We start from the raw sequence: 27,846 nt of genomic DNA on the forward strand, positions 1-27,846 counted from the left end.
AAATAAATAAATAAAATCTTTTTTTTTTTTAATGTTAAAAAAAAAAAGAGTAGCCTTTAACTAGAAGTCATGTGTCATGAGTTGAAGTCCCTGTTCTACCATTTACTCTGTGACCTTAGGTCAGTCAAAACTCAACTCTGAGCCTCAGTTTCCTCATTCGTATAACAGGAGTAGGTTCCTACTTCTCAAGGTTAAAAAGAGTGAGTTATTTTGAATAAGTCTCTCTCTTCTGGAGAGCAGTCTTTGTCTTGACGAAAGCTCTGTATGGACTCATTGCTAATAGTGAACAAGGCCAAGTCTTGTTTATTCTCTATGGAAGGGGGCAGCAACACACGAATTGTCCAGGATGTGCCATTAATAGGAGAAATTATGTTAACCTAAATCATTTATATGCAAATACATCATATGCGATCTATGACATTCAGTGCCATTGCAAATGATATAAATCATTTCTTCCTTGATAAAAAAAAGATATAAATGTGCGTTTGAAGTCATATTGAATTCAGAAGCATCCATTCTGGTATCCTATTGAGTCTAGAGGCCTGGATTAGAAGTAGGAGGAGCAGTACCATCTTAGCTGTCTTGTTTTGAACAGTTGTTAAAGTCCCGAGCCCTGGAGACATGCCTGAAATATACTGGGGCAGGGACTGCAAAGGGAGAAGTGCCCATACACTCCAGAGCAATGGAATCCCCAGTTCAATGCCAGGAGAGTCCTTTCAGGCATCAAAGCAAATGTGAGGGTTCAGTTTACTCTGTGGATTCCCACCAGAGGTGGATCCCCACCGGAGGTGGATTCCCACCAGATGGTGTCCATCTCCTGCTCAGATTTGGACAGGTGTCCTTAGAAAGTTCCAGATCGAGTATTCTCAAGCAGAGAATAATGATGAAAACAAGACACTATTAACACTTAGGGCGTCTTGTATCCATCAGCTATTGCCACAATATTGCCACCTAGCAAAACACTCCAAAGTGCGGGACTTGAAACAACAATTATTTCTTCTTATACATGTACCTGGGGGTTGGGTGGGGGCTGGCTACTCAAAGCCGGGCATTGTACCATTTGGAGGCCGGGTCCGTCTCTGCCACCCATGTCTCCTCGCTCTTGGCAGCAGGCTAGCCAGAGCCTGTTCCTGCAGGGATGACTGAAGTGGCTCCCAGCCACACCAGCATATCATAAGCTGCTGCTGGCTGAACGTCTGCTACCATCCGTTTGGCCAAAGCAAGGCTTGTGGCTGAGCCCAAACCAAAAAGGCAAAGAAGCACCCCATACCTCTAGGAGGAGGAGGTTTACTTTTTACTTTTTCATGAAATGAAATTTACCTGGTCTAAAGAAGTTTAGTATTATGCATGCCCTACATTTTTGGTGTTGGATTACCATTTTTTTCCCAGGTGATGGTTACCACTGTGGGGTTAAGGGTTGGGGCCCATGCTTCAGTCTTGGGCAGGTGCTCGCTGTGGGCTGACACAGTGCTGCACGGGGTGGAGGGGCACGTGACTTCTCGCCGACTCTTCCCAGTGCCCGTGGAAGACACGTGTTCCTCTTACCAGGGCAGGTGGCCCAGGGTGAGGGTGGGGAGTGCAGACTGGCCAGCTACTCTGGCTGGGTTCCAAACCTGGCTTCCTTCCTTTCTAGCTGTGGGACTGCGGCAAGACACATAAACTTTCTGTGCCTTGGTTTCCCCCTCAGTAAAATAGGGATAATAGGTAGCTCTCGAATAGGGTTATTGTGGGAATACATGAGTTTGGGTGTATCTGGTTCTCTGAGTGTTAGCTATTGTTTGCTCTACGTAAGTGTTGGACGCTATTATCCTCATTCTACAGTTGAGGAAACGGAGGCTCAGAATGGTTTAAGAAATTCTCTCAAGGCCACACAACTAGTAAGTGGTAAAGCAAGGATCCAAGCCTGAGCAAAGTGGATACTTTTTGTTTTTAAGGTTTTTTTTTGTTTTTGTTTTTGTTTTGAGAGAGAGAGAGTGAGCATGACCGGGTTGGGGGAGGGGCAGAGGGAGAGGGAGAAACAGACTCCTTGCTGAGCAGGGAACCTGACAAGGGGCTTGATCTGAGGACCCTGAGATCATGATCTGAGCTGAAGTCAGATGCTTAACCGACTGAGCCACCCAGGTGCCCCCAGACTGTATACTCTTAATTGCTGTGTTCTACTACCTTCCTTTCTATATCGAGCCTCCCTGTGACTTCCCCCACAAGATCTCATCAAGTTTATTGGGACTTCTGTACTTTGTGAGGATTAATTGGAATAACGTTCCTGAGCAGCCTGTCCCAGGGCCTGGCAGAGAGCAGGGAGGTTCCAGGAGGCTGGAGGTGTTGCAGATGTGTTCCATCCGTCCCTTTGTTGCCCACAACAAGTGATAACTCAGACTCTCTGCTTTTGTGGCCTGTCCAAGGAAGGTAAAGGCAGCCATAGGCCTTCGATTGTAGGGACATTTGCTGGATGATATTGGAGCCATGGACAATGTAAAGGAATCCCCCAGCAGCAGGGAACGCTGAAGCAGGATTATTTGTAAGATAAATGTAGCCATTTGTCAGTTCCTCGCTGTGCGGTGACCATCCTCATGGGCAGGGAGGAGGGACTGGGGATAGCATGAACCCATGGCATGATGGCCCAGGCCTAAACCCTTGCTGGAGCTGACCCAAGTCCCCACTGAGGCTAGAAGCTCAGACAACTGTCTGCCATTGTCCCAAGGAGGACATATTAGCCTTCCAGGCAGCAGCTCACCTTATAGCACTGATTGTGGAAGTTCTAGAGGGGCGGGCGCAGTTGGGTAGAACCGTCTACTCAGAGCTAAATTATCCTTTGAGTTTATGCACACAGAGACAGGTATGAGCTCTGGGAAGTCTTCGAGATCACTGAGCTAAAGAGCTTTCTTTTCAATTTGAGAAACACTGAGGCTAGGGTAGAGTGGCTTGCCCAGAGGTCCACGGCAGTTCAGTATGTAGCAAAACCGGTAAATGGGCCTTGGATGGCCTTTGTGTCCTGCTCCCCGCACCAGGAGTTCTGAGCACAAGCTACCTGCCAGGCCGGGGCAGCCCCATCCCCACCTGTAGTCCAGGTGGTCTGGCAGACCAAGACTGGCCAGTTTCTTCCCAAACAGACACTGACAACCACTTTCTGTCCTGACTTCCGGCAGCCTATCTTGGACCCCCACGCCTTCTTCCCTTGCTCCAACCTGCTCACCCTTTCCAGCTGCAAACCTGAGAAATTTTCCCTCCTGGTTCTCTATCCTCCCGTCCTTCTGGCTCATTCTCTCCCACCCACATCCCCACCCTGTACCATCACCAAAGAAGCTTAGGGTAGAGCCCAGGCCCCTTGGTTTCAAAGCCCAGCTCTGTTTCCTCCTAGCCCTGTGACCTTAGGGAAGTTATTTAACCTCTTCATTCCTTAGTTCCTTGGGCACGACAGTTGTTTGAACCTCATGGAGTCATCAGGTTGAGAAAATGAGTTAATGTTTGTAAAAGAGTGTCTGGCACAAGTAAGTGTTATCTTATCCTGAATGATGTCTCCCCCTACTTATTTGTTCCCCTGGCCTGAGGCTCCCTTTGCACTGGGACAGGGTGGGGAGCAGAGGGACCTGCAGAAGAGGCCGATGCTACAAAGACTTGAAGGGCCCAGAAACACTTCGTGAGGGAGCAGGCTCTGAGGGCAGAGGGTGGAGATTGGATGCGGTGTTGAATTGATAGGAATAGAAGGGCAGTTGGAAAGGGAAGAGCTGGGGGCGCCTGGGTGGCTCAGTGGGTTAAAGCCTCTGCCTTCGGCTCAGGTCATGATCCCAGGGTCCTGGGATCGAGGGTCCTGGGATCGAGCCCCGTGTCAGGCTCTCTGCTCCGCAGGGAGCCTGCTTCCTCCCCCCTCTCTCTCTCTGCCTGCCTCTCTGCCTACTTGTGATTTCTCTCTCTCTGTCAAATAAATAAAATCTTTAAAAAAAAAAAAAGGAAAGGTGTAGGGATGGGAAAGGGCAGGGCAGGTTTGGGGAATGGCCCCGGGTGGAGTGAGGGTGATGAGGCTGGAAAGATCACAGGTTGGGGGTACAGACTGAGGACAGCTTTAGAAGCCAACCTGAAAAATCTGTACTTGATGGGAGAGGTAGTGGGGAGCTACTGAATCTGGAAAGATACTGATTCTAGACATCTGTTTCCCAGCTGTCTCACCAAACCTTTTCACTGGTTCTGGTACATGAGCTGATTTCCCAGGCTCAGGATATACCTGGCTCATGATAATCTTGGTGTCGTCCGTCCCCCCCACCCCCAGTGTTTATCTGTCTTGGGTCTCTATCTTTTCTTCTGGAACTGGCTCAAATTTTCAAAACAGTTTTCAGTGATAACAGGTTTCCTTGACATGTTTTTTATTTTAATAAAGAATGTTTCAAGTATTTTACCAATTAAGTATGATGTCGACTCAAGATTTAAGATCGACACCAGATCAAAGGAGTGTACTTCAGTTCTTACTTACCAAGAGGTATTGTAAGGAATTAGGATTAAATTTTATCCAATGCCTTTTCCACAGCTTTGATATAATCGTATGGTTTTCAACTTTTGATAGATTACTGTGATTTCCCAACCAGTGTTTTAAAACTGAATCATCTTTGCAAGCCTGAAATCAACCTTATTTGTTCATGGTATATTATTCTTTCTAATATTGTTTGATCAATGAAACAAGATTTTTTTTTGCATGGCTATTAATAAATTGTGGTAGTAGCATTTAATTTTCATTTTGGTACACCTTTGTTAAGTTTTCATGTCAGGATTATGCTAGCTTGGAAAAAAATGAATTGGGAAGATTTTCTTTAGTTTTATATATCCTGGAACAGTTTAATAACAAAAGTGTGTATCCTTTGAAGGCTTAAAAGAAGTTGCCCTAAACAAAAAGAAACGAGACTTGCCTGAAAGCTAAATGAACATCTTAAATTTAAAAAGAATTTTAAAAAAGAACTTTTTCTATTTCTGCCAAAGTGATTGGGCTGTTTGTGTTTTCTCCTTCTCGAGTTAATTTTAATAATTTGTATTTTCCTAAAATATTGTACTTTTTGCTAAGAAGTCCATAGGTATTAGTGTAAACATCTGCGTTTTTAAATATCTTTTCCAAGTCTCTGGTTGTATCTTCTCTTCATTCCTTACTTGATATTTGTGTCTTCTTTTTTGAATCTTGCCCTAGGTTTGTCTGTTTTATTGGTCTTTTCCAATAACAATTCTTGGGCGCATTTGTTGTGTCTGCTTTTCTCTGTTCCCTAATCCTTTATCTTCTGCTTTTTCTTTATCAATTTCTTCCTTCTCCTTTCCTTAGGTTCTTTTTATTACTTTTTTTTTTTTAAGAGGGGAGAGGGGCAGAGGGAGAGAGACAGTCTTAAACAGGCTCCATGGCCAGCATGGAGCCCAGTGTGAGGCTCGATCCCAGGACCCTGAGATCCTGACCTGAGCCAAAATCAAGAGTCGGACACTTAACCGACTGAGTCACCCAAGTACCCTATTTAATTACCTTTTTCTTTTTAAAGATTTTATTTATTTATTTATTTCATAGACAGAGATTACAAGTAGGCAGAGAGGCAGGCAGAGAGAGGAGGAAGCAGGCTTCCTGCTGAGCAGACAGCCTGATGCAGGTTCGATCCCATGACCCTGGGATCATAACCTGAGCCAAATGCAGAGGCTTTAACCCACTGAGCCACCCAGGCGCCCCATTTTATTACTTTTTTATCTGGCTTCTTGAGTTGAGTGCTTTGGTGAGGCACTGCATTTTCTGTTTTAGAGGTCAAGGTTTTAAAGCATGTGTAACACTGGCAGAAACCGTTGGGGTTCTGACAAAAGGCACAGCTTCTTGTTGAAGAAAGAACCCAGTCCTAGGAGGCAGGAGAGTGGCATTCCAGTCCCAGGCTTGTCTCAGATCAGCTGGGTATCTCTGGTGGAGCCCCCTTCTCTTCCCATGACCCTCTTTCTCATCTCAGACAACCAGGGAGAGGAGGGTCCTGGGCTGATGTTAGGAAACGTGGGCTAACGCACCTGCTTTGCCACCTGCCCCCTGCGGGACCTGAGCCCGTTGCTCCCTGCCCGAGGGTCTCAGCTTTGCCATCTGCAGAATGGTGACAGGGTTGGTCCAAAAGAGTTTCAAGGGCCCTCCCTTCACTGATTCTTGACCACAAGTGGAGGAACTTCTATGGGCTCCAGAGAGCTCCTGTTTCTCCCAACAGGGCCACTGCTTTCACTCACTGAACAAATATCTACAGGCCTCTGCCATTCTGACCTTGGGTGCAAAGACATGACCGAGGAGCTTACACGCTGGAGACAGAAGCTGCCCTAGAGGGCTGTGAGCGCTGGGTCAGAGGAGGATGAGTGGGGAGGAATACAAAGGCTGGGGAGAAGACCTTCTTAAATCACCTTTATTAGAAGTGGTCAGTTCTGACAATTCTGGTTTTCTGTTTAATGTCAGCTCTTGTGGGGAAGTCAAAGGTAGTTCATTTGCTCCCCTTCCAATGCCTCATATGAAGAGACACGAGCAATGATTGTCACAAGCTGGGATGCCCAGTCCAAAGCCAGGAATGTGGTGAGCAGAAGCAGGGGAGGCCACATGCTTGCTGTTCCATAAGATTCTGGAAGGTAAGCAGAACCCTGTGAAATGAGGCGGCCTCTGGCTGTTGGCTGGACAGTCTTTGAAGGACCAGCACTAGAAAGGCTGTTGCTTTATCGGGGGAATGTTCATGGCCCATACTATGTGCTGGCTTGGATTCTTTGGGGAGTGTTGATCAGAGGTGGTCTCTCTCCTTGGGCCACCTTCTGGTGGGTCTGAGCTCAGCATCATCTACCTGCAGGAGTGCCTGCACCAGCTCGCTGGGCCCCAAAAGACATTCCTGGGACCTGGCCTGGCTCTTCATGGTCACCAAGCTGCCCCACCCAGTCTCCAGGGTCCACATTCAGACGAGGTCAAGGTTCCATGTTCCCTCCCTTGTCCCAAGGCCACCTCATTTCCCACCCATGGCTGAAACAGATGCATCTCCTTCTTTCAGGAGCAAATTGGCAATTCCACCTGGAGGGTGGGGTCTCGTCCTCACAGCCAAACACCTAATCACCAAAAATCCTACCATCTAAGACCTGGGTTCCTACCTGACTCACGAACACCTGGTTACTTACACGTCACTGGCAGTGCTTAAAAGGGCCAAAGCTGGGGCACCTGGGTGGCTCAGTGGGTTAAAGCCTCTGCCTTTGGCTCAGGTGATGATCCCAGGGTCCTGGGATCCAGCTCCGCATCGGGCTCTCTGCTCAGTGGGGAGCCTGCTTCCTCTTCTCTCTCTCTCTGCCTGCCTCTCTGCCTACTTGTGATCTCTGTCTGTCAAATAAATAAATAAAATCTTAAAAAAAAAAAAAAAAGGACCAAAGCTCTGTTTTATACCTAAGAGGCGGCCGAACCTCAGAATCATCTCCCTTACAGAGTTCTGCTCTGTGGGGTTTCTCCTACACCGCACGAAACAGCACACCTGGACACCCCACTCATTCTGCATTTACTCGGGACCTACCAGGTGAGGCCCTATGGTGGATATATGAGGTGTCCCGCCTGCTCTCCAGGAGCCAGCCGCCTGCAAAGAGGTGAACACATCCCCACTCCCTCTCCTCAGGACATCTGCCCCCGATGGCTGAGGCCTTAATCTCTGCGTCCCAGCACTCAGAACCGTGTCTGATGTGAGGAGGTACTCTCCCTGCACTGTCCTGTCCTGGGGCAGAGGAGGAAGAACTCAGTAAGGACAGACACACAGCTGTAGGGTGTGTGGAGCGGGGAGGAGTTTGAGCTCTGCAGGTGTGAGCTGTTGGGCTGGAGGAGAGGGGGCTTTGCTGAGGTGTGGAGGGGAAGTGCAAGCCCTCCAGCTCTCTAGAGGTGAGCTGGCCCGAGCTCCGTTTTACCAGGGAAGCAGCAGAGCTGTCGTGGGTCCCTGCTGAGTGGAGCCAGGGTGGCTGGAGGTATGTGTGTGTATGCATGTATGCATGTGTGTGTGCGCGCGCACACGTGTTTGCATGCGTGAGTGACAGGAGGGGGGTGGGGGGCACACTGGCGTTCGGCGCCCAGACGTGACAAATGTGCAGATGTCCCAGGAGCTGCGGACATGAGCGGCTGGCCACGGAGACACTCACCCCGCGATTTGTTGCTTTGATTCCTCAGGCCGTGACTTGGCGAGCACGACCCTCCCCGGGTACCCTCCGCACGTCCCCCCCGCCGGACAGGGCAGCTACTCAGCACCGACGCTGACAGGGATGGTGCCTGGTGAGTTTGCACTGTCGGCGTCTGCACAGCGGGCAGTGGACGGGGTTTCGGGGGAGGCATCCCCCCAAACAGCCCAGGTGACCTCTATGCTTCTGAGAAGTGGACCTGAATAAATCAGGCAGAGGTCTGCACTCTCAGCCTCTCTGTCTGCAGCTGGGCCTTCAGTGGGGCCGGCAGTGAACTTGGAAGTCGGCGGGGCGGGGGGGGGGGGGTGTGGGGGGGGAGGACTGTCACTCAAACAGCCCCTTGGAGGCCACACAGATAGTCTGAACACAGAGGGGTGCGGGACCTGGCTAAAGGTTGCCCAGCCAGTGCTCAGTAGGGGTACTCCTTCGTCCCCCCCCGCCCCGCTACCCGATTTGTGTGAGGGGAACAGCAGGAGGCTCCCCCTCACCCCCAGGTGCTCTCGATAGCCTTACTCCCTGGCTCGAGGACCATGTGCTCAAGACAGAGACGCTGTTGGCTGGTGGGTTTGTCGCTTGATTCTAAGCTGAATACCGGGTGGCCAAGGAAGCCTTATCCCCTCGAGCCAGCCATATGTCTGTCAGAGGGTAGGCCGCCATGTTCCTTCCACTGTAGGATGGTGTGAGGGAAGGACAGCGCATGTCCTGGTGCTGGCTGGCTGTGTCCTCAGGGCATGAGCAGAGCAGGGAAACCCAAAGTAGCATTTTTTGAAAGGTGTTTAAAAAAAAATCAGGGGGAAAATCAGGACTGCATTGGATGTGATTATGCTTCTTTTATTCTTTTAAGGGTTAGTAGTGTTTCTTGTTCTGAATCCTTTACCTGATGCCTGGTCCTCCTTCCAGTCCGCCCTTGGGGTCCTGCCTAAGTAGCCCCATGTCTCCGCCAGCCTCTTTCCTGCCCGTGTCATGGACATGAGCACCCCAGGCCCAAGGACAGGTGGGGGGGGGGGTGGACAGAACCAAACGTGAGACGGGGTGTTCCCACCTACGTGTGAGGCCCCACGGGATGATGAGCGAAGCCAGGGGTGGGAAGGGAAGCCGTCCTGGCCTGATTGGGTTTTCCCCAGGCTGCCGGGGTCCTGGCACAGATGCCGAGGAGTTCCAGAACTCCGAACTCACTCCTGGCCTTCCCGGTTGTTACAAAGATGTATTTAACAAGGTAGGAGGACAGAGCATATTTCATTTAACGGTTTGTTAGCTTGATTTATGACTTTTAAATATGAGACATATGGGAAATGGCCTCTGTGTGTACTTGTGCCCTCGGCCTCGCCAGGGCCGGGGAGGCCTGCCAGCTTCACACCTGCAAAGAGCCTTTGCCTTTCTGCTGGGGGGATGGGCGCATGGCAGAGCGTCGGGAAATTCTGTGCACAAGGCCAGCAGAGGTGGGGGGCCCAGACTCCTTCCCACCCTACTCTCAGGAGATGGAGCCCAAGTCCTGCCCCCTGGTCCCTAATTACTAGGCTCAAGACACAAATGGTCGTGGGCCTGGCAGAAACCCCTGTGGGAACCAATGGCGGCTCCTCACACATTCACGGCAGCAGCAGGAATCACAGGCCTGAGCAAAGGTCCAGTCCAACCAAACCAGCCGCCAGACTGATGCTAGCACAGGGCGTGATCTGTCCCCTGGCACAGAGGGCGGGTGCACGATGTGGAGAGAGGAACGCAAGCATCTCGGTGGGGAGTCCCAGGTCTGCTTCCCACGCTCCGTTTGCTTTCTCTTCTTAGACACCCCCGAGATGCATGCCCTTCCAGACCCAATGCAGGGCTGGGACCCCATGCTCAGGGAGCACGGTCCTTCGTTCCTGTTCCTCAGAGTCAAAACTGTGTCACCTCTTCGGGATTTCGTTCCCAACACGATCATCAAAGCTGTTTTTGGGGGGCGCCTGGGTGGCTCAGTGGGTTAAGCCGCTGCCTTCGGCTCGGGTCATGATCTCAAGGTCCTGGGATCGAGTCCCGCATCGGGCTCTCTGCTCAGCAGGGAGCCTGCTTCCTTCTCTCTCTCTCTGCCTGCCTCTCAGTGTACTTGTAATTTCTCTCTCTGTCAAATAAATAAATAAAATCTTTAAAAAAAAAAAAAAAAAAAAAAAGCTGTTTTTGGAATGGCTTCGTGGGGACAGCACAGGCCCACTTACGTGGTCTTCGCTGATCTGCCCCCAGGGCTGGCACACGGCCCAGAGGGCCCACCTTACAGCAGAGCAGGTCTTGGGCCTGCCATTCGGATGTCACGTGATCTGGCCTCAACTTGCCTTTCTGGTCAACTCTCCCAGCTCGTCCCTCCCTCTGACTGCCCACTGGTTCCTGGCCTGCCTCACACTTTCCTCGGCCAGTGTCACTCTTTCATCTGTGCCCTCAGTTTCTACTACTTCCTGCCTCCGCCTATTGGGATCCAGCTCTACCCTTCTGGTGACCTGGAAACACCACATGCCCCATAAAGTCTTCTGGTTTGGCCCTCCTCTGGCGATGTTTGATTACACCCCATAGCCCAGCATGTGTGTGGCCCAGTTAGCAGTGCCACTGGCCAGTGAGTCCTAAAGGTCAGGCCCTCTGCTTTGTCTTTTGTACCCCTCACAGTCTCTAACACTTAGTAGGCCCTTCTGTGTGCGGTGGCTAAGGAAGGGAGGCAGGGAAAATTAATAGGAACCTGTGTGTTTGTTCCTGTGACTGTCTTCCAGTCCCGGGGCCCAGTGCTGTGGCCTCTCTGGGGGCTCTAGGTCCATTCCTGCAGGCCCTGGTGTTCCCTTCCAGTCTCTGCTCTACCTTCACAGCACGGAGGGGGTCACATCTCCCTCTCCCTTGTAAGGATACACAGGACTGCATTTAGGGCCCGACCGGATAATCCAGGATACGCTTCTCTTTTTAAAATCCTTAATTATGGGTCACCTAGGTGGCTCAGTGGGTTAAGCCTCTGCCTTCGGCTCAGGTCATGGTCCAGGATCGAGCCCTACATCGGGCTCTCTGCTCAGCAGGGAGCCTGCTTCCCCCACCCTCTATGCCTGCCTCTCTGCCTGCTTATGGTCTCTGTCTGTCAAATAAATAAACAAAATCTTAAAAAAAAAATAAAATCCTTAATTACATCCATAAAGCCCCCCCCAAACACACACACTCTTCCCTACCTTTTTTTTTTTTTTGTCCATAGAAGTACCTTCACAGGTTCCAGGAATTAGGGCATGGATATACCACAACCTGCTTGAGGATTTCCACTTTGTTCAGATTTCTGACTCATAATCTTGGGCTTCTGAATCTGGGAGGCGTTCGTTCGATTGTGGCCATGCTGAAGGGGATGCCATTTCACAGACCCCAGGGGCATGTTGATATAGTTTGGAGAAACAAACTGAAGGAGGCTATAGAAGATGGTGTATCCCGCTTTTGTCTGAGGCTGTGATGTGGCAACCACGTGTTTCACTATATGGAATGATCCTCATGCTCCCCTAGCGGAGAATCCAAAGGGAAACCGAGATCTTCTGAGTTGTTTTTTTCCAGGACAGATTTTAGGAAATTTGGCCGCCCTTTTTTTTAAGGCTAAGACTTTCTTTTAAGGGAAGACTTTCAGGTGTAAGATTTGCTTATAAGACGTTGAGGAGGGATTGCCCAAGTATACTTGAACTTTTGGCCCTGAAAAAAAAATGGGCATTATGTCTTTCCATGTTAAATTCCAGCTTGTTGGTTGGACTCTGTATTTTCCATCCTGGTTCTGCCCTCGGGGTGTTGTCCGACGTCTCTGGCTCCAGGGCTTTCCCAGGTCTGAAAAATGGGGCTTCTTGATCTTCTCCAGTATTTGCAGATTCCATTTCTGCCTCTGCACAGCATGTGTGAGCCCTTCGTCGACCACTTCCGCTGAATAAAGCAGAGAGGGCACATAATCAGCTTAGAATGGAAATGGCTGAGTTTTGTTTTCATTGAGTCCTAGCAAATGCCAACAGCTTTGCACCAGAGATTCCATGGTGTCCTGATGGGCATAACTAGTTGATTCCTGCCTGGAGATGTTTGTACAACCTAACAGATATCGACATGGCATTTGGAACTCTTAAAATGTCCAGGCTGGGCGAGAAGCAAGGGCGTTCACTGCCCTTTGGCTTCCGTGAGTCTCAGCAGCCAGGAAACCGTCTTTGAGACAACCCAGGAAGGGACATGCCCACATGCCCTCCGCGAGCCACCCCTCTGGGAGCTTTAGGCCCGAGGGCCAAGAAATCCTGACCATGATGTGTTTGCTTTCCTGGGGCTGCAGCCCACAAGAAGCTGGTTGGGAGGCCTAGAAGGAGCACAGCCGGTTCCTCCTGTCCTGGCTGCTCTGCTTGCTGCGGTTGGGTGTACGTTGTTTCTAGGTGCTTTTCAGTTAAGTTGCTCAGTTAACTGGTGGCTTTTGTTTTCATAAAGAAGGTAGTGAGGGTGGAAAGAGCAGGAACCTGAGGCCAGCAAGGAGGGCTGGAACAATAGCGAGAGATGGGCAGGCCCTGCGCCCGCGGGACTCTGGCGGGAGGAACGAGGGGCAGGTGCGGCTTCTCCTCTTGGCCCTCTCTGCTGCTCTTACGGGCCCAGCCCTCTCCTCCCTATGGGGTTCACCTCAGAGGGGTCTGCCTGGTAATCAGATGCATATTAACTCCCTATTGCTATGCAATGAGTTACCACAAACAAGTGACCTAAAACATAAATTCACCGTCTTACAGTTCTGGAGGTCAGAAGTCCACAGTGGGTCTCAGTGGGCTAACATCAAGGTGTCGGCAGGGCTGTGTTCCTCCTGGAGGCTCTGGGGGGAATGGTTTCCTTGCCTTTTCCGGCGTGGAGATACTCCCTGCATTCCTTGGTTGGCGGCCCCAGTCCTTTATCTTCAAAGCTAGCGTGGGTTGGATCGTTACTGTGACACCATCTTTCTACTTCTCTCTCCAGTCTCCCTCTGCCCCTTCTAAGGACTCGTGGGATTCTATTGGCCCCACCTGGGTAATCCGGGGTACTTTCCTTGGCTTTCAGCTAATTAACAATTCCCGTTTGCTGTATCACCCACCGTGCTCACTGGCTCTAGGAATTAGGATGTAGACCTCTTGGGTCCGGAGCCATTATTCTGCCTCCAACTCCAGACAAACCAGGAGCCCCCATCGCTCCTCTCACAAAGCATCCTGTTCTTTTCATGCAGGATACTAAGCACAGGTGAAGGACTTTCCTTAGTGATTTACTCTACCCTCGTCCTCTTTCCCCTCAGATCTGTGCAGTCTACAAGGGCTGTGTGGTATACAAAGGTAGGTCTGTTTTGTTCACCGCCGTGTCTCAGCCCCCCACCACATGGCGAGGTGTGAGACACTGGAGCCAGATTGCCTGGCTTTGAATCTCCATTCTGTGTCTCGCTAGCTGTGTGACTTGGGGCAAGAGATGAAAATTCTTTGGGCCCTCCTTGCCTTCTCACCTGTAAAATGGGGGTGATGGGAATAAGAGTGAGCATTTAATGATGTAATCTATGTGATGCTCTTAGAATTTTACTTAGCATGGAGTAAGTGGCTTGCAAGTGTCAATGATGAGGGTGGCCTGACCTAGGCTGGCGTCAGATTGAGGACTCTGCAGCAGAGTTCATGGCCCATGGAGCCCATGCATTGGTGGGAGAAATAGAAAAGAATCCAGTTACAGGCAAGAGAGTTGGCGAGCAGGAGTGGGGGCAAGGGGTGCCCAGCGTGGAGGCAAGAGCCTGGATTGTAGCCAGATTCAGCCAGGGAGTCACTGTGTGATCCAGGAATGCCATTTCCACTTTCTGGCCTTCACTCAGCATGTGGACCACGGGGAGAATATATTCTGCACAATTCTGAAAGGCATGGCTAGGACCAGTGAATGGGAGCCAGAAGGATCCCTTTCCAGCCTTATATAAGGCTCTCCCCTTCTGCAGAATTAGAATGGAGGATAGGCAAATGGGCTGGTTGGGGAGGGGAGGTGCTGACAAATGAGGAAGGACTTGGTAGAGGGACTGAAGCATGGGGGTGAGGATTGGACCAGTGCTCCCCAATGCCTCCCACGGCTTAGTGTCAGGCTCAGAGAGTGTTTGCTCAGAGAATGATTGGCCTTTGGTTTTAGTTCTTTTTTCCGCCTCGCTGGGATTTCTGGTGGTCCTGTGGCTTGGGTACTTTGAAAAATCCCTCCACACCTTTCAAAGCGCACCCTGGGCTCCCCGGAGACCACCTGTTGCTCGTTCCTGACTCTTTGCTGCCCTCTAGTGGCGTCCAGTCGCTCTGCCACACCAGGAACAGAACTGACTGGGGGGAACACCAGACTCAACCAGGGGGAAACAGCAGGTGGCTGGTCGGTTGGTTCATTCTTCACACACTTCCTGGAAGTGCCAGTTCTAGGCTAGATCTGGTATTGCAGACACAGTCCCTGCCCTCAGGCAGCTCACGGAGCGGCTGGGGAGACAGATATAAGAAATCATCCCTGCATGCTGTGTTAAGAGCTAAAATGTAGGAATGTGCCCAGGAAATGTGAAGGAGGGGGCTGCTGAATTTGTTGGGCCCATGGGGGCGAGGTGGGGGAAACCAGAGGAAGTCACTAGGGCGGGACCTTGAAAGGTGAGTTGGCAGTCTGAGAAATTGGAGGGGTGGTGTTGGGTGAGAAGACCTAAGGACTAGAGAGCCTGGGCATCCAGCCAGAGTTTTGGGGTGCAGACAGGGACAGGCAGGAAGGACTGGCTGGGCTGAGTGAAGAAGGGCCTCTCCCAGCACCCAAACATCAACCCCTGGAAACCTCGGGTGCCTTGAGGTTGTGCAACCAACCGCTGTGACCACCAGCAGGCTCTGCGCAGGCAGATCGGGGTGTGAGTCTGGGTGAGGCGGCTGTGCCTTTGTGGAACGGAGCCTTAGGACTGGTCTGGGCAGACCAGAGCTGGCTCCTGGGACCCCTGTGTTGAAGTGATGCTGGGATGGGGAGAAACCAGTACCCACAATGAGCTTAACGATCTCTTTGCTATATTGGGGAAAGAAGAGTATTGTGAGGCAGGACCCCTGGGTGCCGCAGTCAGTGAAGCCTCCAACTTGGTCACAGCTCAGGTTTTGATGTCAGGGTTGTGAGTTGAAGCCCCATGCTGGGCTCCACACTAGGCATGGAGCCTATAAAAAAAAAAAAAAAAAAAAAAAACTGCAAAATCTAAGACTCAGAGACGGAAAACACACTGGAAGCAGGAAGGTCCTACTGAAATTCAGAGATCTGGGTGCTGATTCCAGCTGCCAGATACTCGTAGTGTGACCTTGGGACATGGCCTTGGGGTTTCCTGCTCTCTCTTAAAACAGGAGGCAGGAGGTGGAGAGATTGGATACGATGTTCCCTAAGGGGGTGTCTGGTCCTGCTTTTCTAGGACTTCTAAGCCTGTGACACCTCTGCCTTCTGGTATCATCTCCCAGGTTGACTGGAAGGTTCCCTGAGCCCTGCCACATCTGTGTTAAGTGAGCAGCAAATACATCTATGTTTCCTTCAGGTCTGGGTCTGTGATGTGATAGGGCAATGGCCCTGGGCTGTCCTGTGTGCTTTGGTAATGACTTCCCAGAGGTAGAGCTGAAGGCAGGGGGTCCTCAGGATATGTTCATCCTGTATACCCACTGCCAAGTTTCTACACCACTGTGCTGGCAAAGACTAGCCTTCAGAGCCTCTGCACCCGGAGTAGGTTCTTACAGACTTTAGGTTCTAGAATTTTAGGACAAATTTTAGAAGCAGCAAAAGTCACCATGATTGGTTCCATCTAAATTTTATTCTTAAAAATATATTTATTTATTATATGAGAAAAAGAGTGAGAGAGCGCACTGGGGTGGGTGCCTGCACACGAGCCGGGGGAAGGGCAGAGGGAGACACTCTCAAGCAGACTCCCTGCTGAGCACGAAGCCCGATGACGATGATTTGGGCCTTGAACCCAGGACCCATGAGCTAAAACCGAGTCAGGCGCTCAGCTTGAGCCACCCAGGTATCCCGAGTTTTCAGTTAGCGAGAACTGGGTCTCGGACAAACTGCCACCTGCAAAGCCAAGTTCGATCTAGTTTTAGGGAACCTGAGGGGAGGAGACCTTTCTCACACAGCCATGGCAGGTGCAGGTGGCAAGCAGGGTCCTAGCCAAGGAGGCCTGCTCTGCCCAGAGCCAGGAGCTCACTGGCTGCCCAGGAAGTATCCAGCACCAGGGAGCTTGGAGCAGGAGCTGAAGACGTCTGTCGTCCCCTCTGGGCTTCTCTGTGTCTGCCTGTCCCCATCTCCACTCCCTCTGATGGCGGTTACTGACAACCAGTCACAAGTGGGGGAGACTGTTTGTCTGGGTTCCTGACTTTTCATTTCCCCCTGATGTGCCTCTGCGAGTGGTATTTAAAAAAAAAAAAGAAAAGAAAAATGAAAACAAATTGAGGATTATGATGCCTTTTTAGGAAATTGGGGGATACAGTCAGGATGTTTTTTAGGAGAAACTGAAGCAGGTGGAGGGCATCTGAGCACGGGGTGAAGAGAAGCAGGGCAGGTAGACCTGGTGGCTGTCCACAGCCTTCCCAGCCCCAAGATGTTGGGTTCCCGGCTTGGTTCAGAGAGGAGTGCAGGGACCCAGCCCTCAAGTGTGGGTGTCCGGAGGAGAATGGGCGGCCTGACTGGGCCTGGGGCCCTCATCCTCCTAAGTCCTGAGGGCCAAGTCAGGTTCTAGGACATACACCCTCAGGGGATAAGGGCAGACCTAGCAGAGTGCCCCAGGAAAGTCAACCTCAGCACTTGGCCACACAGTAAATGGCAGAGCAGCCCGGCTCCCAAGCCACCAGGGATGGTAAGCCCTCCTGTTGCATCGCCTCCCAGGACCACTTTCTGCTTGAAGATCTGCTAATGGGCTGGGTATCCGTTCTCTCCGGTTAAGGGGTCGAGTCCTGGTTAGGGGCAAACAAGGAAATGGTGCTTTGGGCCTAAGCTGGCTGGGCTAGGAAGGGAAAGGCTGGGAGGAGCCCCCCTGGAGGGAAGGGGTCCCCATGCAAGAGCCAGTGCCCCACAGCGTCCAAGGTTCCGACCAGCCCACTTTTTCCGGCTAACATTCCTCCTAGTTTTTTGGGTTTTATTATTTTTTTTAAAGATTTTATTTATTTATTTATTTATTTGACACACAGAGAGAGATCACAAGTAGGCAGAGAGGCAGGCAGAGAGAGAGGGGGAAGCAGGCTCCCTGCCAAGCAGAGAGCCCGATGTGGGGCTCGATCCCATGACCCTGCAGAGGCTTTAAGCCACTGAGGCACCCAGACACCCCACATTCCTCCTAGTTTTTATGACATTTTCTGTGAGTGTATCTTAGCCCCTACCACACTTGGGCTCCTGAAGAACGAGGCTGACATCCTAGCCAGGACTTTCTATGGGACAGTAATGGGGAATGCAGGGTCCCTGAGAGGTCATGGGCTAAGGGCCCAAGAGTTTTCAGGAATTTACAACAATTTGAAGCCTAACCGAAACTATTTTTGCCTCAAAAATTTAAAAAGGAAGCCAGAATGGGGCGCCTGGGTGGCTCAGTGGGTTAAGCCTCTGCCTTCGGCTCAGGTCATGATCTCAGGGTCCTGGGATCAAGCCCTACATCGGGCTCTCTTCTCCGTGGAGAGTCTGCTTTCTCCTCTCTCTCTCTGCCTGCCTCTCTGCCTACTTGTGATCTCTGTCTGTCAAATAAATAAATAAAATCTTAAAAAAAATTTAAAAAAAAATACATAAAAAAAAAAAAAAGGAAGCCAGAAAACTGGCATTAATGAATGTTCAATTTAGGGTCTGCAAATTGTAACATTATGTTAACTTCATTAACTATTAAATTTAGTGCTCTTAAAAATTTCATTACATTTGAAAACAACTTTTAAGTTGGATTTTCTCACTTGGCAAGGATTCCCTGATCTGTATCTTAATTGCTGAGAAATCATAGCCAACCATAGGTTAGAAATTGCTTGTGGCTACATAATTTCAGAAGCAAAATTATAAGAATCAGCCTTCTGTATTTTTAGAGTGAGAAGTATTACTGTGGTACCTTTATGTGTGAAGTACTGTACTGTGGGTGGGAGAGGTGCCCCCAGAGGAAGGCACTTGGGGGTCTGGAAAGAAACAGTGTGGGAGATACCCGATGTCCTGTTGAACCATACTGAACATAAGAAATAATGGGGGTGGGACGTCTGGATGCTCAGTTGGTGAAGCTGCTGCCTTCGGCTCAGGTCATGATCCCAGGGTCCTGGGATTGAGTCCCCAAGTCAGGTTCCTTGCTCAGCAGGGAGTCTGTTTCTCTCTCCGCCTCTGCCTGCCATTCTGCCTGCTTGTGTACTCTCTCTCTGACAAATAAATAACTAAAATCTTTTTTTAAAAAAATGGGGGGGGGGGGACCTTGAGCTGATTAGGTTTCAGCAGCCAGACCACCATCTAGCCACCCACCAGCTTTTCTCTTTTTTTCTTCTCTGTCTCTCTCTCTCCCTTCCAACATTTACTGACTATTTGCATGGGCCAAACACAAACCTAGGCAAAGAAAGGTGAAAGTCGTGCCGTTGTCCATGAAAAGCTCTTAGTCTGTAGTGCAGATGGGCAAGTCGATAAGGATCTAGGGGGACAAACGTGGAGATAAACCCAGGGACTCTGGGAGCACAGAAAAGGGAGGCTGCAGCCTCGAGTAGGGATATCAGGCATAGAGAGCTCCAGAATTTTTGTGTAGGAAGCTTGGAGGGGGGCGGACATGTCTGAAGCTGACTTTGCAGAGTTTTGGTAAAATTGTGAATTGCTGTCCACATCAAAGAATGTAAGAGGTTGGGGGTGTGGCTAATCTCGGGTCAGGGGAGGAATCTAGGAAGAGATGAGTGTCTGCGTGGCTTGTCACTGAGGATGGAGCCTGTGTTGGTCCGTGGAGGGAGGAGGGGGACAAAGAATGAATCGAGGGTGGGGGACAGTGAGTGCGGAAGGTAGGCTCTGCTTCTGTACACACTGGAGTTCTTCCAAAAAGCCAGATTGAATCTGCTGGAGTTGTCTGCGTCTTCCTCCCTTTGATTTGCTGGAATCTGCAGCCCCCATGTACCAGCCCTCATCCGCAGTCAGCCCTCAGCGGGCAGGACCATCCTCTCTAAGCCTGTGGGTCACTCCGCCTAGGAGGTCTCTCCAGAGAAGCGCGGGCAGGGCTCCGAGCCTTCTGGGGGCACGGAGAGCCAGGAGGGCTCGGCACCTGCTCCCCAAAAGACTTCTTAACAAGGCCGAAACGCTTTCACCTGTGAGCTAATTCCACCTGCGGGCCTCCCGCCTGTCCGTGTGGTGGTGTCCCAGGAGCACCTTTCTGACCCCAGGGTACAGCTTGAAAGCACCTGGGGAGCTTGGAGAGTTGTGGCCACTTCAGGGGCAGGCTTGCTGAGTTCAGAGAGGTACCATGCCTTGCCAGGGGTGCACGGCCAAGAGGGGAGCAACCGGGCCTGGCACCTGGCGCTCCGTGCTCCAGGTCGTCCAGCCCCTGGGGCCCATGGAGGGAAGGAATGGCCACCGGGCCCGGGAGACGGTCTTGGTTTCCTTGGTTTGCCGACAGGGCTGTGATGGCCTTCCTGACTCAGAGACCTTGTTATGGGCCAGAAGAGGCTCTTCCCAGCTGGGACACCAGAGAACCACACTTCAGATTCCAGTACTTTCCCTTCTACTCCGCTTCTTCCCCTCTCCATGCTTGACCCGTCTTCTAGGCACCCAGTCAGAAGCTCTGTCTTCCAGGAAACCAGCCTCTGTGTGCCTCCCCCTCCGAGCCTCTGCCCCGGGGCCTCCACTCTCCACGGAGCACACCCCAGTCTCCCTTGGTCAGAGCTGCGGTTGGTGGAGTGCTCTCATCTCCTGGTCGCCCCTCTCGGAACCCCCCACCTGCTCTGTCCCTGAATCCGGTAGGCGCTCAGTGGAGATGGGTGGAATTCGTTCCCATCAGGCCCGGGCCCCTCCCTCCCTCATCCTGAGCAGATAGTCAGGGGCACAGGGCCCGACTGGGTGATTAAACAGAGCTTCGGCCTGGCTTCCGTGCCCCCACTCTTTCTTCCAATATTTGCTCTGGCTCCTGGCTGCAAGACGCCGAGACAATGGCCCTTGTTACCCTCTGTTTGAGTTATTTATTTTTTTCACTTTTCCCTCCTTCCCCTCTCAGGGGACTCGCCTCTCGCCCTCATCCCTCATGTTTTCCCTTTCACTTGACTGTCACTCTCATTGTCCTCCCGGGGCCGGGAACGCGGGGTGACAGGCAAGGGGAGCCCAACCGGGCCAGGGAGGCTGGAAATATAGTCATTAATGGGACCCGCGAAGCCCAGATGTCCTCCCTGAATGCGGGTAATTTGTTTTTAATGAAAAACCACGCGGTGACCCTGAACAAATGAATTTTCTTTATAAGGAGTCTATGTGCAACGGCACACATAAAGGACCCAAATCGGGGAGACGTAGATCCAGGGTTGAAAGAAAGAGAAGGAGGAAAGGAGTGGGAAAGAGAGCAAGAGAGATAAGAGCCAGGAAGGGAAATTTAAAAATGACAACTGTGTTATCATGTCCTTTTGTCTAAAGAGCGATCCCAGGTCACAAATGCCTTGGGCATTGTCCCGCCTGCTCAGATGCGTGACAGTTGTGGCCATTTCGAGGTCTTGTTTGCAACAATGCAAAGAATACCAACCACCATCTGGACAGATCTTTACAATGTACGAGCCTCTTTCGTGGGTCATCTCAGAGGATCCACACTGTGGTGTGAGGAGGGCACGGTTCATAGCCCCATTTCACAGAGACGAAAACTGAGGCTTAGGAAAAGTGGTCCACGTCAGGTCACACAGCTAGCGGTGGTCCAGTCCAGACGGCAAGGGAAGGACTTTGCAGTTTGGAGTCGGACTCTTAGAAACACTGCGTTAACATCTAGAAATCACTTTCTAGAGAAGGGTGTGCTTGAGCAGATCTGGGTGGGGGACAGGGGGGTGCCATGTCTGTCCGTACCCAGGAGTCTTGGATTGAAGCAAATCCCCACAGTCCCTGGAACTTGCTTTCCATCAGGGCTTTGCCAATGTGCAGACTCTCTGAGTGCACTTTGAGTGGGGGGAGTTCTGGAAACGGGACTCCCCCAGAAGAAGCTGGAGACATTTGGGAAAATGGCTGCAAGGGAATCGAACGTGGAGACCAGCTGTGTACCAGCTGCCATGACCCAGGATTTTGTGGTGGGGGTGTGAAGCAGGGAACGGAAAGGCACGGACTCGGTGGGGACCCCAGCTGCGTGCCCCACCCCTGGCTTTGGGGGACTCTGCCTGTGGGAAAAGCACTGGAGGCAGTGAGCCCAGGTCTAGACTGGGGCGTATCTGCCGTGTGGGGAGGGTTCTGTGCTAACACATTCCCCACAGAGGCCTGGACCCCCTCCCCCTGTCCCCTGCACATGCTGTAGCTGCAGCTCCCTCTGCCATGGATGGATAGGGCCGGACTGAACCTGAGAAATCAGCCTGCGAGTGTGCCCATGAGGTCAAGGAAAGCACTTGCTCAGGGTCCCCCAGCCAATCAGAGGAAGAGGCAGACTGGCCTTCTTGCGGTGGTAGCCGCCTGCTCTGTTGTTCCTACTGGGGAAATACCAGCGCCCCCGCCTCCCTCACTCTCAGTTTTTCACTGAAGCAGTGAAAAGAGAACATTTTGTCTCCTGACCTCAGGCAGGCCTGGTATTCCTGGTTCCTAGAACAACCCAAAGCAGGACTCCCACCCCACTGAACCCCGCTTTGGTGTGTTCTTCCTAGGCCACATCTCTCCCCTAGTCCTGGGACCCAGCCAGCTGCCAGGGCATCTCCTGAGATGGAGATAGTTCCTGTGCCCGGGCCCATGAGAGCTTCTGCTGGGGGCCTGTAGGCCAGGCCAAGACCCCAGCTCCTCCCGCTGTCTGCTTTTCCCCCAGAGCCAGGCAGCTGGACAAAAAAAAAAAAAAAGAAATGATTGTTTTCTTTTCCTGGGTTCAGTTTCCCTCTGGAAGTTGTGACCCAATTAGAAAATCAGACAAATAGAAAAATCTGGCCACGACCCCAGCTGAGGTTAGAAAGTCTCTGCTCGCATTTAGGTCTCTGCCTCCCCTGCTCTTCTGCGGGTCCCCGGCCGGCTCGGGCTCCCTTGGCTGCAGGGAGCAGAACCTTCCACGGTGCCCTGCTCCTCCGTAATTGGTGATTTATTCCCCACTGACTTCCAAAATGGGTTTGAGACCGCTTCTTGACCTTTCAGTAACATCGGCCCAAACCTAAAACCCCTGCTCTAAAGTAGGAGGACGGCCGGTGGGTCCCACGTGGAGGTCTGGGAGTGAAGCCGCGGCCGCGCACCCCCGTCCGCTCGTGGGCTGGCTTTTGACAGGTCCTGCCGTCAAGCCTGTGCTCTGTGCCCGGCTCCGCACCTGGAGCTGCCCAGGCTGCCGGCTGCGAGCAGGGAGCTCACTTTCCTGGAAACAGTGTCTGTCTGGATGCATTCTAGCGCGTGCTTCCAAAAACATAGTTTTAATCAAGAAGAAGATCACCAGAAAAACTGGGACAAATTGTGACTTTTGACAGAGGACAATTATAAATGCCAGGAACGCGTGCCGGGTGCCAGTCAGCAAACAGACTCCTCTGACGGGGTCTTAGATTAATCACAGCACCGGTAAGCGGCCCGGGGCTGGGGGCTCTTAACTGTCCGCAGTTGTGGGGTAAATTCTGGTCTTCCTCACCTGCCTCCCTCCCCCTTCCCTTCCTCCCTTCCTTCCTCAGATAGTCCCTCCGCTCTTCCTGGGTGCTCAGCCCAGCTCACAGAGAGGGCACAGAAATAATTGCATTTCTCGAGTCCTTGGAGCATCTGTGGGGAGAATCACCCAAGTTACTCTACTTAGAATGGAAAGAAACCTGCTCGATTGTGGCCAGGGACTGCTAGGCCCAGGGACTAAGCCGGGACTCCCGGGGACAAGACGGTGAGGTCTGGGGGAGGCAGGAGCCGAGGGCTTGCCTGCTGACAGGAAGGGAGGCTCTGGCCTGTGGCCAGCTTCCCCAGGAGGGCTCCAAGGGACGCCTGGCCCCTGGAAAGCTCCGTGCCTGAAGTGGGTGCCAGGCCCATGTGTACAAACAGGGGGCTCAGTATTTAGGAGTGGGGAGGAGCAGGGAGCTGCCCTGAATGGCTGCCCGCTTTGGAAATTTCTATGCATTTGTAATAACAAAATTACCATAATTTGCTCGTTAACGCAGCTAGATCAGTCAAGCATTGTTCCATCGCGGGCAGGGAGGCCGCGTTGCCCCTCTCTGCACACTCTACACACCCCAGCCAGCCTGCCAGCCCGTTAGAGCGCTGGAAATTAGCATGCAAATGGTCCTAATTCGGTGGGCGAGCTGTCAGGCAGCGCCTCTCCGGCCTCATCTCTGTGAAGGCCCTGACAGCCCAGCTCCGGCGCCGGCCCACCCTCCTCGCTCCAGCCAGGAGGGGCTCCGAGGGGCACCTCCAGACTGACAGCTTGGCGGCCTCCCTCCCTCCGTCAGCGCCATCAGGCCTGGCGGCGGACTCCCCAGGGAGCAGCCGGGGCCTGCCACCGTGCCGGCTGGCCGAAGGAGGCAAGTAGGCAGGTGGGTTGGTGGGGGAGGCTGGCCAGGGCTCAGGTCCACCAGCCTTGGCTGGCCTGGGGCAGTGGGGGGAGAGTGAGAGTGGAGCTCTGACCCCCCCGAACTCAGGGTCTGGTTGGGGCACAGGGACCCTCACTGCAGGTGGGTTCTGAGAGTGGGGACCCTGGGCACCTTCTCCCACATGCGCCTCCATAGGAGGCAAATTCAAATCCTGCCTTGCTCTCCCTTCTTTGTCTTTGACTTAACACTGGACCTCCCCCCCCCCCCCCCCCCCCGTACCTGGAACATCTCTGTGCAAATGATGCGTGGAATTCCTTCAGCCGTCATGGAGAACTGGGGGAGGCTAGACGGTGTGTGCTGTGGGCAGGGTGCCCTAGACTGGGATTCTGCGCCCCTGGGCCTCCGTCCTGCCTCCAAGCTTACCATCCTCTGTGGGGGAAGTCTCATTCCCCTCTCTGGACCGCAGGCTCTGCGTCTTTGTAGCGGGGCATCTGTGATATTCCTCACAGGGCTGTCGGGAGGCTGAGAGGCAGAAGGCCCTGCTGTCGAACAGTAGGTGCCGTCTAGTGAGAGCCTCTGTATGCTGGTCACCCCAACCCACGTGCCCTTCACAGCTCACGCAGAGTAGTACCTCACCCAAGTTGCAGGGCCAGGGCAGAGTCCCATCTCGCCTGCTCAAGAGCCCTTTGAACAGGGGAAGGTGCAGGACCCTGAGAGCAGCACTGCTTCTGAGAGAAGCATGACGGCACCACCGTGCGGGGGACTGGCGCTCGTACTGTGCTTGGCACCTCCTCAGGGCTGCATAAGTGTGGCCTGAAGGAAGAGAAGCCGGATGGACTGTCTGCATCCATCCTTATGTTCCCCTCCTGATCCGTGATAGCAGAATGAAGGAGCTGCTGCAGGAGAAAGAGGGGGAGCCACAAGCCTTGGGTTCCCCCATGCTGTTTCTCAGGCGCTTGCCCCTTCCTCCCTGTGAGCCAGATGCAGCCCCATGCCGGGATGCAGGGTGGATTTCAGTCCCCACTCGGCCGATCCGCCAGTGACTCTTACTCAGTGAACAGCCCGCTCCTTCCTCCATGGCGGCCCTGCCCCTTTGTCTGTTTGAAGGGACTCTGTCATTGGGCCTTTGAGCCTTCAGAGAAATGCAGAGGTAAGAGAGACCCCGAGAAATCCCAGACCCCAGCTGGCTCCTGGCTGTCTGGGGGCAGAAGAGGGCTCATGAGCCTGAGTCCCTGATGTGCGGCAGCCCCACCCCTGGCTCAGCACAGAGCCGTGCACAGAGCAGATGCTCAGGAAAGATTTAGAAGCCACATTTAATAACAGGTGGACCACGAGACGAGACAAACGTGCAGGTGTGTGCCTGGGTGAGCTAAAAGCCACCTAGCTTGTGGGCCTCAGACTGCACGCCTTCAGCCATCTGTGGCTTTGCCTTTCCACCTCGTCTTTGGTTTGCTTATTTGGGGCCCGGGTCATGAGCCCCATGGAACACTAGGGGTCTATGTACTGATCTCTCAATTGCTGCTCGTGGGCTCTTGAAGAGAAGGTCCCAGACACAATGAGGACTGCCCAGGGGCACGTCCATTCCCACCCTAGAAGGCCAACCTGGAGATGTCTGACATTACCTGGGTGAGACTGGATGGCTGCCGGCAAACTGCATTTCTGCTCTAGGAAGAATTGCCCAGGCTCCCCCTAGTGGAGAATCGGGGGGCAGCGCCCCGCTGCGTTCCTGGTCTGTGGTAGTACAGGGCCAGGGCACTTCCAGCAACCACCTCCTTTCTCAGTTTACCCACCGTTGGTCCTTGGTTTGTGCATACTCTCCTGGAATCCTCATCACAACCCTGTGGGGACCCTTGGTTATCACCTTTGTTGGAGACTCAGTGAGAGGAAGAGGCTGGCCTGATGTCCTAGAGAGCCAGCTACTTTCCCTTCCACCCAGTGGCCCTCATCTAGCCTCCTTCCATAGGTGGCCTTGGCCTTGGCCAGCTGACCATCTGCTTCCATGGCCACACAGCCTGGCTCCTCTCAACCTCATGACTTTAGACTCCAAATGGCCAGAGAGGACCACTCTGTAGATAGGTCAGTCTTTCAGGATATTTGCAAATAGCCTCCTTACCTCCCTCTCCACGGCCATTCTCAGCACAGTCCATTCTCAACACAGCGGCTGGCGCAAGTCATCAAAATATGAGTCAGGACATGTCCCCGTCTTGCTCACTTAGAGTAGAGGCCCAAGTCCTGTATCATCTCCCCTTCCCCACTTCCTTCCTTGACCTCATCTTCTGCCTGCTCCCCTTCACTCTCCTCCACATCCATACAGACCTCACTGGTCTCCCAACACACCGCCTATGCTCGTGCCTCAGGGCCTTTGCATTTACTGGTCCTTCTGCTTGGAGAGCTCTTCCCACAGATGGTCACATAGCTGATTCTCACTTCCCTTTAGCTTGCTATTCAAAAGTTACATTTTTGGTGAAGCCATCCCTACTCACTCTATCTAAAATTTCACCACTTTACGTTTTTTCCTTAATATATGCTATATGCTGTATTCTTGTTTTATTGTCTGTACAACATTAGAATACGAGCTCTGTGAGGGCAAGGTCTTTTGTCTGTTTTGATCCTGGTTGTATCCTTAGTGTCTAGAACAGTGCCAGGTACTTAGTGGGCCCTCAGTCAATATCTAGTGTATGAATAAGGACATAGACTATCTGCTGGGCGCTTCACATCCAGATGGACACAGGCCGGCCTCCCCAGTGTGCCTGTAGTTCTCCCCCAGCCCTGCATTTGCTCCCTTAGGAGGCTTTTCCACTCTTCCTTCCTGGGCTCCCAAAGACATCTCCACTCCTTCCCCATGGCCCCAGGTTGTTCCCCACAAAGCTGCCTCTCAGCAGGTCTCTGGGCTGGTCATAGAGGACATGGGTGGATGTGTCAGTGGATTTAAGAAAGAAGAGATCTCTATCAGCACAGCTAATTTCAGGGCTGACCTAGTCGCTGGCTTCGCTGTGGTGAGTTTACAGCAGAGAAGAGACTACCTCCTGGTCCTTGGAGTTGTGAGGACGGGCCCAAGGGGAGGTCCTGACTCAGCTCCCTGCACAGAATGAGCACCCGACCAGCTTGCCAAGGCATGATGATGGCTGCTTATGACCCGTTTTGTGTTCATCCACACCAGCGGGCCCTTCTGCAGGTTCTTAGCGGTTGGCCTCCTTAGGAGCCAGGGACCAGACACTAGTGTGCCCCTGAGGATGCTGGGAAACTCCTTTGTGTGTTGGCAGGGTCTCTCAGACTCCACTGCAGACAAGCCACCTGGGGATCGTCTTCTAGAGTAGATTGTGGTTCAGTGAGCCCAGAGCAGGGCCCAGGGTGCTGCATTTTAACAAGCTTCCCAGCGGTGCTGATGTGGCTGCACTCGAGTAGCCACCATGGGTTCTTGAACTCATTGCACACGGCAGTCACCTCCCAAGCATGGACACATATTTACATCTGGCCCCAGCCTAGAGATTCCAGTGTAACCAGGATGGGGTGTGACCTGGTCTTCTGGGTTTTCCAGAACTCCCCAGATGGTGCTAATAGGCCACAAGGTTTGAGGACTCCTGGCTGGGTCACTGCCCATTATTCCCAGCTCTGCCCTGGGAAAGCAATGCACCTTAAAGAGAAAGGTGTGTGTTGAGCCGGTGAGGAAGGGTGAAGAGCCGGGAGGCTGCCTCTCATTCCTGGGCAGAGGAGAGGCTGGGAAGGGGGCGCAGGTACTGGAGGAGGGTGCTGTGGAGTCTGGAGGCCAGCATGGGGTGGGGGCGGTGGATAAAAGCAAGTCTGGGGAGCAGAGAAGCAACCGGGAGAGGTGAAGCCGCTGAATGGCCCCTCAGAGCCCTGGGCTTTGGCTGGGTTCTTCACCTGGACTCTGAGAAATAGCTCCCTCCCCCTCTTCAGCCTCGCCTGCCTCTTTACCTGTATCTCCCCAACGGGTCCCCAGCCACCCAGGATCCGAGTAATTTATGTGTGCGCTGCCCCCTCCCGCAGACTGCAGCCTGTCTGATTCATCTCTGCCGCCCCAGGCCCCAGGCCCCACCTGCTGGGGTAGGAAAGGTGCGTGGAATTGAGCGGACTCCTCCCGGCACACTGGTGC

The 27,846-nt window shown here is 52.5% G+C and overlaps 1 protein-coding gene across 3 annotated transcripts in view; it reads left to right on the top strand.

The window, feature by feature from the left end:
* The window catches only part of PAX5 (paired box 5), a 192,674-nt gene that overhangs the window by 145,531 nt on the left and 19,297 nt on the right, over nucleotides 1–27,846 (top strand). For all 3 annotated transcript variants that reach the window (XM_059141534.1, XM_059141533.1, XM_059141535.1), the window contains one exon: nucleotides 8,153–8,254. In XM_059141534.1, the coding sequence (XP_058997517.1) occupies nucleotides 8,153–8,254 (102 nt within the window). The remainder of the gene's footprint in view (nucleotides 1–8,152; nucleotides 8,255–27,846) is intronic.

This window comes from Mustela lutreola, chromosome 12 (genome assembly GCF_030435805.1).
Source record: "Mustela lutreola isolate mMusLut2 chromosome 12, mMusLut2.pri, whole genome shotgun sequence".
Classification (NCBI taxonomy): Eukaryota; Metazoa; Chordata; class Mammalia; order Carnivora; family Mustelidae; genus Mustela; species Mustela lutreola.